The sequence below is a fragment of the Anas platyrhynchos genome, chromosome 3 (assembly GCF_047663525.1).
Source record: "Anas platyrhynchos isolate ZD024472 breed Pekin duck chromosome 3, IASCAAS_PekinDuck_T2T, whole genome shotgun sequence".
Classification (NCBI taxonomy): Eukaryota; Metazoa; Chordata; class Aves; order Anseriformes; family Anatidae; genus Anas; species Anas platyrhynchos.
In genome coordinates this window covers 120762329-120774881 of record NC_092589.1, presented here as the reverse complement: position 1 = coordinate 120774881, position 12553 = coordinate 120762329, and the positions used below count along the sequence as shown (strand labels likewise).

The window sequence follows — 12553 nt, the reverse complement described above, 5'->3', positions numbered from 1 at the left end:
ACTTATTCATCTCTCCTCCAGACTAAGTAGGACTGATCTGCTTATTCTCTCGTCTCCCCTGACCTCGTTTCTCATCATTTGTACTGTCATTTCCTCTTCCCCAGCCGTCTGAGCCAGCAGTTTTGTGCTCGGAGAGGAGAACGAGGCCGGCGTGCTGCTCTTGGCATCAGGTGCAGGAAGAAAAGATGACAGTTTCAGGGAGCCTACCAACGTTAAGCTCCTCATTAAATTCTGAAAAACACCTTCCACATATTCCGCATGCAGCAACAACAGATGAATAATGAGAACTGGAGCCGGTTCATTTACTTACTGCATTCCCAGCCTCTGCAGCCAGCCGGGCGGCGTATCTGGCGATCAGCCGGTGCTCCTCGTCCAGCCTGCCGGGGCTGTCCAGGGCGCTGCGGGGAGAAGCCACAACAGCCGTCAGCATCCACACCGGGGTGACACAGGGACAGGCAGGGGTGTTGCAGGGACACGGCTACCCGAAACAGGAGTCACACTGGGAGCAACCTCGCTCATTCCCTTTTTCAATCCTCTTCCAAAGTGGGGGCTGCTCTGGAGACCTCACATCTCGCAGCATTTCCCCCAGGACGCATACACTCCGCTTTTAAATGACTAAAATAATTAATCTTTAATAATTAATAAACTAAAATAATTAGTTTTCAGCAACTCATAAATACATATAATTGGGGAAAAAAAAATCAGTCTGTCTCTGAGGAGGTGCTCTGAAAACCCTTTTGGCTTGCTCTGGATGAAGAGGGTGCCTATAGGAATGAAGAAGGAGCAAAGCTTCGTCCTCGGGGGATCTGGGGTGACAAGTGTCAGAGCAGAACAGTCTGCAGGAGGAGGAACGGAGGGATGCATCCTCTGTCACTGAACAGCATGAACTAAAACGCAGCCGTCACTTTGTAGGGCAGCGTGACAAAGCCCGGCCATGCAGAACACAATAATTTCAGACCAGGTCCTTCATACCTCAGCTAGCAGAGGATGAAACAACTGAGCTGCCCTGCATCGCCCCACGCACACAGCCTGTAGCCGTCTTGGAAATGGTGCTGAAAGGGATGCTAAAAATATTTCCTATCAGCAGCAGCAACCCTGACAGCACCATCGAGTGACAGATGAAACGGGACACGAATGCTGAGAAAGGACAAACGGGGCAGAGACGGGAGGTGCCAGGTCCCTGGATCAGGAGGTGGATGGAGAGCAGCACCCAGACCTTCCTCACCTCTAACATCAGCATCATCCCGTCTGTGTGAGGGATGTGGTCAGTCTGGGAATTAATTAGTGCCGGGAGCACTGACCTAGTCGCTAGCACTCACAAATAACTGCCTTCAACTACAAACACATGGGACAAAAAATAACTTTCAAGCTGCATTAACTGAAATCCACCCATGTTAAGATCCAGCAGCAATGCAGTTGTGTGGCATAGTGGCTTTGCCACCAAAAAACACCAAAAAACACAGTGTAGAGCCATGGGGAAGAGCAGCTTCCTAAGGCAACGTCAGGCTGAACTATTCGGTAGCTGCTTGTTGTCTTGCTGCTGCACCAAAGATTTCCATCACCGTCTCCCTTTAATAGGGAGCCAGTGAATTAGTTATATAAACCAAAACATCGTTAGCTGAAAATCAACATTAACGTGGAAATGAGCAATGCGTTTCATGATCATAGCTTTCCAAATGCTATCCTTGATGTTTCATGTGGGATTCATAAATACCTTGTTGGCAGCCTTAAATTACAGTGCCGTACCTGCACGCGTTTGCAATGAAATTCAGGATCAGAATCACACCGCAAAAAAGCAGCAGGGAAAAAAGAGATACATATCTAACACACAATAAAAGCTACTTTCAGTCCCCATTACCACTTTACAAGATAATTTACATTTCTTTAAGCTTCATTTCACAGATGTATGCTGACAGTATTCAAAGAACCAAACCTATGTTGCATAAATTATGTTTATATAAAAACACAGATAGACCTTTGTAAAGCCAAATTTAACAAATTGAGCTCTTTTGAGACTCAAAGTCAGCCTGTGCTTGAGATGGCACAGAAACAATGCACTGAATTTGACAGATGTACCACAATTTACACAGATGGGGTCCAGATTATTATAAATGACAGCACTACGCCTCCGTGTTTGGCCTGCTGGGGATCAGTGCGAAGGCACTCGGCTCTCAGCAAGCACCAAGTGCAACAGAGGCAACTGGTGAAAGGTGAGATAAAACGGTGGGAAAAGAGAAATAAAAGAACAAAAATGGAGTCTTTACACCAGGCTTGGTGATCTTCTCACCTCATGCTAATTTGTGGGGTTTTTTGTTTGTTTTTTTTTTAATGAGAACAATTTTTCCCATCCCACTTGCTGCGTTTGATGCTGGTTTTGGTCAGATCACCTCTGTAATTTAGCCTGCTCAAGTTTGCCTGCTGTTACAGGAATATCAACCATCCCATCCCATCCCATTCACCTTCCCATAATCTGCTATCTCCTAATACCTCTCTCAGTTCCTGAACCCACTGCCTCTTCTTACCTGAGTGATGATATTAGACAATACTTACTGACAATTTTGTACTTTCTCAAGGAAAAGCTGATTTTCCTTTTTTTTTTTTTTTTAATTATTATCATTTTTAATAGATAAATATTTTGTTTTTAGAAATATTTTCTGTCCAAAGGGGAAGTGGAGTTCAGGAAGACCTCCTGAACCTCCTGTGTACTCACTGACACACAACACAGGTTTCAAGTAGGAGGCTCAAGGTTCCCCTGCAATGCACCTCGCTGTAGGACTAACAGGGCAGTAAAAACAACCTGAGAAACAGTTTGGGGTTCTTTACATTGCTTTGTGAGGGAAAACTCACCTCCTTGTAGCTCTCAGGGGGACAGGAAAGGGAGAAAATAGAGAGAATAACCCTGGCTGCAGCCCAGAGCTCAGAAGGGAGGAGGACACAAGGAAGAGTTCAGAGATTTGCCAGGTGGCACAATTTTGGAAAGGTAATGCCATAGATTTCCCTGTCCTAAAAATACTGTCTGGTCTATTTTGATAACTTTGTGCTACTTATAGAGCACTGATTAGTCAAACCGTGAGGTCTCCTGCTTCTCCCTTTTAAATGCTGGAGTTAACACAAAGACTGGGGACACTGGCAGGAGGACCGGGGCAGGGGAAGGGGACACGCAGAAGCCTGCACTTCTTGGGCTTAAAGCTCATGTGAAGCCATAAACATGAAAAAAAAAATAAAAATGAAACATCTACTCGGGGGGAGATGTAGTCTGCAAAGGGAAAGCCGAGATGGCAGTGCCCTGCTGTCAAACACTAACACAGAAACAAGCTCGGGCAGCCCAACTACTGGCTAGGGCTGGGGGACTGGTAAAGGGTGCAGGAGCTGCTCGGACACAGCGGGAGCTTTGAGAGCTTCAGCTCCTTGCAAAAGTGCTTTGGAATTCATGATGCAGAGAAGGGGCAGAGGGCAGCCAACAGAAGGCTTGGTTTATTCTTCCAGCACTTGGAAGACCAAGTGCTGGAAGACTGCAACCTGGGACAGTTGAAGGTGCAAATGTCCCAGGTGCCAACCAGGGTGTGAGGAACCGGTCTCAAATTGTGCCAGTGGAGGTTTAGATGGAATATTAGGCAGAATTTCTTCATGGAGAGGGTGGTGAGGTGTTGGAACGGGCTGCCCAGGGCAGCGGTGGAGTCCCCATCCCTGGAGGCATTTAAGATAAGTGTGGATGTGGCTCTGAGGGAGGTGGCTCAGTGATGGGACTCAGTAGGTCAGGCTGATGTTGGACGTGGTGACCCTGAAGGTCTTTTCCAACCAAGGTGACTCTGTGATTCTAGGATTCTAATGGTGACCTAAGAGTAAGCATTTTGGGGACAGAATAGCTTCAAGGAAAGTGATTTTCTCTTTTCACTCTGCTTTAAAGTCAGTGGTGCTGCAGACAACTGTGGTTTCAGAGAACTGGGATTTTAAAGGAAACCAAATCAAAGCAGCCATGCATCTAACCAGCCATCTGTCCACGTATCAACCGACCAAAAGTAAAACACAGAAATCTGGTGGCCAGCTATTCTGCAGGAAATGCAGAATACAGAATACATAAAAATAATGACACTCCCAGTAGGGCTACTTAACGTTTTTGGGGTGCAAAGCAGAGCTGGCATAGAGGCTCCATGCGGATTGTGGAAAGGGGCAGGGATGCTGAATGATGGGGAATGAAGGTTTTGAATGCCCAGATTAAGAAATCTGTAACTGTTCAACTGTTCAAGGAATAACGTAAAGCTCATCAGCTTTGTAAGCTTTCTCGCTGCGTGCTGCACCACTCGCTGCGCTCTGCAGCTGTCTTTGCCTGTGGCACATCCTTTAGGGTGGGGTTTTCTGTTAATTCTTTGAAAAGCACTTAGCCAATTTGGCCTGCTACCATAATAATACAGTCGGTAGAAAAAAGAAAAATATATTCTTGTCAAATAAATGAAATCCGCTGAGCTCTGTTTGCTATAAGCCTTATGTAGCTTGGATGGACTTTTTGGTTGGAGGACATCAGTGAATTAAATAATCCTTAATACAATGAAAAATCTCAGGGATGGAGCTGGCCATGGCTTAAAGGCTCTCAAGGGCTGGCTGAAGGACGTGAAAAGATACTCGACGATAAAGAGCAAATGTAAGTATACACAACATCAGTGAGTGTAAGTGGAAGAAAAATTAGTACAAATTTGCAGAAGGGCTCTTCTTTAAGCATAATTAGTCACTGGGACAGACCGTCAGTGTGATGAGCAGCTCCTCCACCACAGGGCTCTCTGAAAGCCACGTCTTTACAGGGACGGGGTATTAGGCTCTGTACCAGAGTATCTGGTGTGAGATACAGAAGATTTTTTTGCCTTCCCCCTGCCACTAAAAAAATAATAATAAAAAAAAAAAAAAAAAAGATCAAAAGCAGTGACAAAGGAGTAGAGATTTCATCGGGAATGTGCAGAGGCATTCCCTCGTACTGGCTTGGCAGACACTCCCATCCACAAAGAGAGCAGGATTAGAACTATTTTCTTTATGTTTGGCTCCTTCAAGGAGTATACTGTTACTCTGGTAACAAGTGAATTTTTTTAATTCAAAGACCTCAATGACTGAAAGCCTCAACTCCAGCTGGCTGCAACATGGCCACTATGGGCTACCCCCAGTATTTCACTCTGTCCTATACTCTGCAAGATGCAGAAACTTCTTTCTATCTCAAAATCTGATTGTTACAGTACTTGGCTTAAGGTGAGAGTCCAAAATTCCTGGGGTTCATCATCTTGTGAACAATATTATGGACTTGCAGTACGTAGCTGGTGATAGCAGACAACAGTGACTCACTGACAAGAAAAAAACTGATTTTCTCTCTGGAAAGCCAGAAAGCACTTCATCAAAACGGCAGTAGAATACAAATTTCTACATGACAGAGTGCTGAAATAGGACTAAAAACATTATCCAGAGGAGGACAACGTGGATAGAGCAAGGCCCTTACGTATAGCCCCCAGATCAATAAACCTCTGTGAAGGTATAATTTAATTAGGTCCAGAAGTGGAATACAGAAAAGCCCCTGGCGATGTCCCGTGATGAAATGGGAGAGCTATATTTTGGGGCTTTAGGGTAAAAGTTCTCTGCACAGACACAGATATGAAATATAAATGTGCACAAATACTAAAGCTGAGTGAAAAGGATTTTTCAAAGCATTAGCATTCTTTGAAAGGCACAGAAAGAGACTGCCACATGATGCAGGTCACACTGATGGCACTGGAAGAGCTTGCCTGGTTAGCTCAGGTAGGCAAAGCTACTGGTGGGGTGGGACACGTGCCTATGAGTGCACTGGAGGTGGAGAGGTAAAACCAACGAGGAGGAGGAAGAACAGTTCGAGTTGCAGAATAATATGGGCAAAAAAATGAAGGGTTTTGAGCTGGCCGTGAAAAAACTTACGGTGGAAATTAGATGGTTTCCTATGGGTGAAAAACGAGACTCCAGCATGGTCAGGAAAGAACATTTACCTTACCCCCCGGGGGTGATGTTACCCAGTTTGTGCTTGGGGCTCTCAGCACAGTGAATGCAGTGGGGTGGGACTGGGCACAGCGACCACTTCCAGGCTGGTGCCTTCCCCTCTGCATGCTTGTGCGTGTGTGCACACGTACTTGTGTGGTTCCAGAAGGTTTCAGAGAACACTGAGTGTATTTCCCTCTGGCTGAGGCCAAACACCTTTGACTGGAACATGACTCCCAGAGGAAACAGCGTTATTGCACCCCCCCGCTCCAGCAGCTCCTTCCTAACACTGACCGTGCACCGCTCTGCAGCCGGTTCACAAAGGTTGCAATCAGTGCATGCTCATCAGCTAAGCGGCTGGCAGCATCCGGGTTGCACTGTAACCTGGTAGTGATGAAGGCAAAAAAAAAAAGAGAGCAAACAGAACATAAATACATAAATCAAACATACATATGTGAATACAAAACAAATAACTAATGAATGTTAACGAAACAAACGGTTAAAAATTAAAACAAGTAGATGAGCAATTAAAAGTGTAAATATGGTTCAGCAAATCACACGAACAAAACAGCTCCTGAAGCTAAAGGTTAAAACACAGATTAGGAGAACACTCGGGTACCTAAATGTGCAACGAGTACAGCCGTGGAATTCCCTGAGCCTGCTGCGGGTTCGGGAAAGCAGCACCACCCCTACCTGTCCGACCCAAGGCACTGGGCAGTCCCTGATGGCAGCAGGGACATTTCTACCAGCACCCGTGGTCTGCAGAGAGCCACTTCTGGAACAGAAAGCTAAACACAGCCACGGCCACTGAGCGGGGTGACCTCCTGCTGCCTCCGAGCCGAGCAGAACTTACCGCTGCCTTTCTGCTGTCAGACAGCTCCGAATATAGGCCAAACCACCAGGGTTGCAGTTTTATTACTACGTCTAAAATTAGAACTGGAAGCACCCAGTTTCTTCCCTTTCTCTCATGAAACAGGCCACCAAACAAAAACACGAGGAAAGCGATACCAAACAAAATAATTAGTGGTTTGTAGCAACAGAACCACCGTCAGGCAGGGATTCCTTAAATGACATAGCATTGTTGTTTGGTTGGTTTGAGCACTTATAAAAACAAAGCTGTTTCACTTCTAAATATTTTCATGAATAGAGACTGAACGCAAGAACTATTTGTCAGACGTAACCCCACAGAAATAATTATCTGTCTGTATGGTCCAATGAATACAGGCTGGTTTCTACCACGCTTGTAATAGCAGCATCTCAATAACCCTGGCAGGACACAACAAAATGATTTTTTTTTAATCCCAGGCATTGCACAAAAAGGCAGGAACAATTTGTTCACAAACCCAAAGAGCAATACACCAATCCTGCTGTGCTAGATCTCTTCCACAGCCACGTCAAGTTCTGCCTACAGGCCCCAGGACGACGTGCTGCCACGTGAAATGGTGCACGCCTACAGAGAGCAGGAGGTGAGCAGTCCTGTGCAGGTACAGGATCGGGTTGTTACCTTAAAGTCATTCGTGAATGTGCCATTATTTTAACATATTATATATTTCTTCTTGAAATACAAGAAATTCCATTTTTCATGTCTACGTCAGGTATTCAAGCTGCTCTTTCAACTTACAAACTGCAGTTAATTCCACACATGTCCAGGAACTATTTGTTTCAGCAGCTTTTATAAATATGGCATTTATTGCTTTCAGCATCGATGTGCAGATACTATGAAAGCAGAATTCACATTTTTTAGGCACACAAACTCTTTTTTTCTCTGCTATGTGCAGCAACATGTCAGAGCAGTCTGCCAGAAGCAGAGTAAGACCTTATGAAAAGGAGGCAAAGCAGAATTACCCACATCAACCCCTCTGGGCAAGGAGCAACCTTAGTAATAATGGCTTTGTAATAAGAAAGAGACTTAACATTAACCACTGCGCAGAAGAATTTTAAGCAATCTACACTCTGTGAAGGCTGACTACTGGCAAGTACTGAAAAGCTTTATTTTAGATAAGCATTCTAGCTGGCACATTGCTGCAACCACAAGAATTAGGATTCTGAGACCTTTTTCATTACAACTCATCTCACACACACGCTTGTGAAAAGAAAAAGCCCAGCAGAAATGACCACACTGTAAGTTCAAAATGGCTATGGCTTGATGATGGCTATTATGATGATGATTAGCATTCCTGGTTTTGAAAGGGAAAAAAAGAGTTAAATTAACATGAGTCTGAGCACTGTTCTTAGCACTTATCAGATTTTTCATTCACATTTCTGAACACAAGGAAGCTTGCTGGTGGTTCTCCATCCCCCTCCAGAGCATTGCTCAGCAGCCTCCAAACGTCAGAAAATCACGGAGTGCCAAACTAAGGCACATGCTGGCAGCCTCCTCTCTGCCTTTGCCCTAAGATCTCAGATCTTAGAGAAGATTTGGAGAAAGAGGATCCCCAGGGAGGAAGCCCACTGCCCTGCTGAACGCATCACCAGAGGAATAGGGGCACCTGGGGAAACTCACCGCTTTGTTCACAGGCTGTGTCCCTGTGGCCTGGGATGAGCACGGGGATGTTCGGGTGTGGAGCACGAAAGCCAAAGCACAGATGGAATGAGCTTGGCAAGGGACAAAAAAACACGAAGGGATTCTCTAGGTACATTGGCCAGCAAAGAAAGGCCAAGGAGAGCGTACCCCCTGCTGATATATGGCAGAGGAGAGAACTGGTAACGAGGGACATGGAGAAGGCTGAGGTACTCAACTTCTTTGCCTCACCCTTCACCACCTGTCAGGCCTCACACGTCTCTGTTTCCCTGAACCTGAAGATGAGGGCTGGGGGAGCTGAGTCCCTCCCACTGTAAGCCAAGAGCAGGTTGGAGACCACCTGATGAAGCCGAACGAGTACAAGTCTATGGGGCCTGATGCCATGGGTCCCAGGGTCCCCAGGGAACTGGCTGATGGAGGTGCCGAGCCTCTCTCTAGCCCGTTTGAAAAGTCCTGGCAGTCAGGTGAAGTTCCTGGTGACTGGAAAAAAGGAAACATCACTCCCACTTTTAAAAAGGGTTGAAAGGAAGACCTGGGGAACTAGAGACCGGTGAGCCTCACCTCTGTGCCTGGGAAGATCATGGAACAGATCCTCCCAGAAGCAACGTCAAGGCACATGCAAGACAAGGAGGTGACGTGGGACAGCCACCAAGGCTTCAACGAGGGCAAATTGTGCCTGACTAGTCTGTATTATATATATTATTATCTATACCAATCAGTATTTCTGTGATGGAGTGACTGCATGGGAACAGAGGGTGACTTCACTGTGGCTTTTCAATACTTAAAGGGAGCTTATAAAAAAGATGGAGAGCAACTTTTTGCTCAATAGGACAAGGGGGAATGGTTCTAAACTACAAGAGGGGAGATTTAGATTAGAGGTTAGGAGGAAATTCCTCACTCAGGGCAGTGAGGCCTGGTGCAGGCTGCCCCAGGAGCTGGGGGTGCCCAAGGCCAGGCTGGATGGGGCTGGGGGCAGCCTGGGCTGGGGGCAGGGGTCGTGTCCATGGCAAGGGGTGGCACTGGGGGGGCTCTGAGGGCCCTGCCAGCCCAAACCATTCTATGGCTCTATGAATATCTAAGTGCAGTGGGCAGGAGAAAGCTTAGGGCTTAATGGCACCTTGTGAGTTGCACGAGGTATCACACAAATTTTCTAGGTATGCGTGTTGCTTTCATAGAACAAAAGCATTAAAATATAAATCTAGTGCAGGCAATCCTGCTCTGCAAAACTCACAAAGAGACCTGTGGTTCAAAGAAAAGGCATTACACCTGTATCCACTGCCCAAGCACCCCAGTGGCTGAGTTTTCTGCCCTGTTTGCAGAGGGCAGCCTGCACCGGTCCCCTGAGCAGAGACATCATGGAAATGGTGGCTGATTGTTCAAGGAAAGCAGAATTTAGGTTATGCTGACACACATCTTCAGCTCTTGTTTCCAAAGGGCTCGCCTTTTACTGAATTCAGATCCTCTGGGAAAGCCTGAGATAACTACAGCCAAGCTTAACTCTTCGCAAACTTCACCAGTATATCACCTCTGGAATGCCTGTAAGGCAATTAGTGCTCATCCAAAGCAGCTGCAGCGTGGTGATTTACAGCTGGGCAGCGGGGCAGAGAGCAAAAAGTGGAAGTAGTAAGTGTCAGAGCAACTGACAGGACATCACGGACATGTTCATTGTCAGGATATAGGCATGTATGCTTTCATACTGGCCTCAGTAAGGTACACAATTATTTGGTATGCCCCTTGGCTCCTCCATCCCACCCAAGTGGGATTAAGTGTACATAATCCTCAGCCTCTACATTTCTGGTGTTTTGAGGTTTAAGTCACAGAATCATAGAATCAGAGGATCATTTAGGTTGGAAAAGACCCTTAAGTTCACGTCCAGCCATCAGCCTAGCACCACCAAGGCCATCAAGGCCTTTGAAGAGTGCTAGGTACCTTGACAAACTAGAGCTGTGCTTCAAGCTCATGACCTGAGGCATTTCGTTGCTTTGGCTGACAAAAAGCAGCGTTGTGGCTCTGCTCATCCCAGCATGGTTCCCGTCCCTCCCCACCACCTCGGGCTCTCTCTGCAGGCCGCAGGGCCAGGCCCCACAGCACGGCACCACCACAGCGCAGCTCCTGGTCACCAGCCGCCGGGACACCTCAGCTGCTGATTAGGGTTGTGGCAAATTAGGGTGATTAGGGTCTTGTCAAGGTCTCTGGCCTTGCCAAATGCAGTTCTGCTCCTGGCTTCTCTAGGCTTTGTTTTCAATGCGTCCGATGCCAAAGGGCAGCTCTGGAGTAGCCCAAGGCAATCATGAATCCAAACAGGATTTGCTGAGTTACTCGAAGCAAAATGAGAGTAACAAAGCCTTAGGAACTTAATGCTGTTTATTCTGACATTTATAAAGTGTTTTACCATCATGTGTGAACAGTAAAAGCTACAGAAACAACAAGATAACCACAGAACTGACAACAGCAGTGCCCAGACCAGCACCGCATCCCTGCCCTTCCCTACGACTCGCCCACACCACGGCAGCCACAGTTTAGAAGTTTCTCTTTTGCCAGCAGGGACCTGGAGTCACATCTCCTATGTCCTGAAGTCTCCAGTCCTACAAGGCCAGGCTGGATGGGGCTGGGGGCAGGGGTCGTGCCCATGGCAGGGGGTGGCACTGGGGGGGGACCTGGCAGCCCGAACCACTCCGGGATCCTGGGATCCCCTTGCTAATGAACACAAGGTGGACGTTTGGTCTCCTGGTGAAGCTGTTCCACACAAAACACCAAGGCAGAGACTACATTTAAGAAAATCAGAATGGTTCTGCAGCTTGGCACAGGTTTAATTAATTTACATCTGTCAAATGGGAAGGACACCTGGGGGTGTGCAGTCCACCCCTCTCCTCTATGGGGATATCAAATGGATGAGACAGCAGATGCTTGCCTAAACTGTTCCTAAAGGGTGCTGCTGTCCCACATACCCTGGTTGAAATGTTATCAGCAGAACTTAACACATCTCTGGGCCTGCAGCTTCCACCCCTGACCTGGAATCTCCATTCCCAAGAACCAAACCTGGTGCCTGTGCCCTCCCGCCAGCCCCTCGCCCCCCAGGGCTGCCCCAGGGGACATTTCTCCAGGCACTGCTGTCGGTCATTCCAGGACATGCAGTGTGTCTGCAGCCTCCTTAGCATACACTGCCCTAAAGCACATCAGGTGCCAAGCCCCTGCTACCCAAGAACCAACCGAGTAATTGTCTCAGGAGTGCTAGATACGGCTCTCCTTTTACAGCACCCCCCAGCCACACTATTTGCTCTTTTTGCGGTAATTTTGTTCATTTGCATTCAGCTTCTAATCCATTGTAATTCCCCAGATACTGTTCAACAATAGGCCTGTCTGGTCTGCCATTCTCTGCTTCTTATTCATGCTTTTTATTTTATTTTCTGTCGCTTGAAGCTGTCTTTACTCATTTCATCTTATTGATTTACAGGGCCGTTCTGAATTAGAAGCTTGCCCTCTGAAGAATTTCCATAGCGTCGGTACAGAATTTATGTACACGTGTCCCTATTTCATCATGCAAACTGTCAAGAAATAAACTGAGTAAGGCTGAACCCGGCACAGACCCCTGTGGGATCCTACCTGACACGTGCTCCCTCTTTGGTAGGAAAATATTGATATTTTCTTTCTCCGACTGTGATTTTTCAACTGCTGTTGCACCCACTTAACAGTAGTTTCAACCAGTCCACATTTAACTAGTTTATTTATGAAAATACCATATGGGAGAGTGTCAAAAGCTTCATGAGTCAACGCATTTTAAATTAATGCTTCCCCCTCCTTCCTGAGGCCACCCACCCACCCGGTACCATCCAATTTCCATTCTTTGACACGATTTGTTCTCAACATAGACGTGTCAACTATTTTTATCCCCCGTCTACGTGAGTATGGAGTGATTGTTTTATAACATATTCAGGAACCTGAAGGTATTCCTTCCACCTTCAGACACGTATTTCAGCAAAAATACTTACACGCTTACGCAGCCCAAGCACAGGGAAGCAGCAATGCCACCTCTTGACACCACCACGCCAC

General features: G+C 46.7%; 1 protein-coding gene across 13 annotated transcripts in view; it reads right to left on the bottom strand.

Moving 5' to 3' along the window:
- DTNB (dystrobrevin beta) overlaps nucleotides 1-12553 on the bottom strand; it is a 194579-nt gene that overhangs the window by 83189 nt on the left and 98837 nt on the right. For 10 of the 13 annotated variants that reach the window (XM_072036668.1, XM_072036667.1, XM_072036665.1 and 7 more), the window contains 2 exons: nucleotides 6277-6366; nucleotides 311-398 (listed from right to left, as the gene is read on the bottom strand). In XM_072036668.1, coding sequence (XP_071892769.1) covers nucleotides 311-398; nucleotides 6277-6366 — 178 coding nt within the window. Of the gene's footprint in view, nucleotides 1-310; nucleotides 399-6276; nucleotides 6367-12553 lie in introns of those variants that run through there. The other 3 variants (XM_072036673.1, XM_072036674.1, XR_011808652.1) reach the window with 2 other exon arrangements.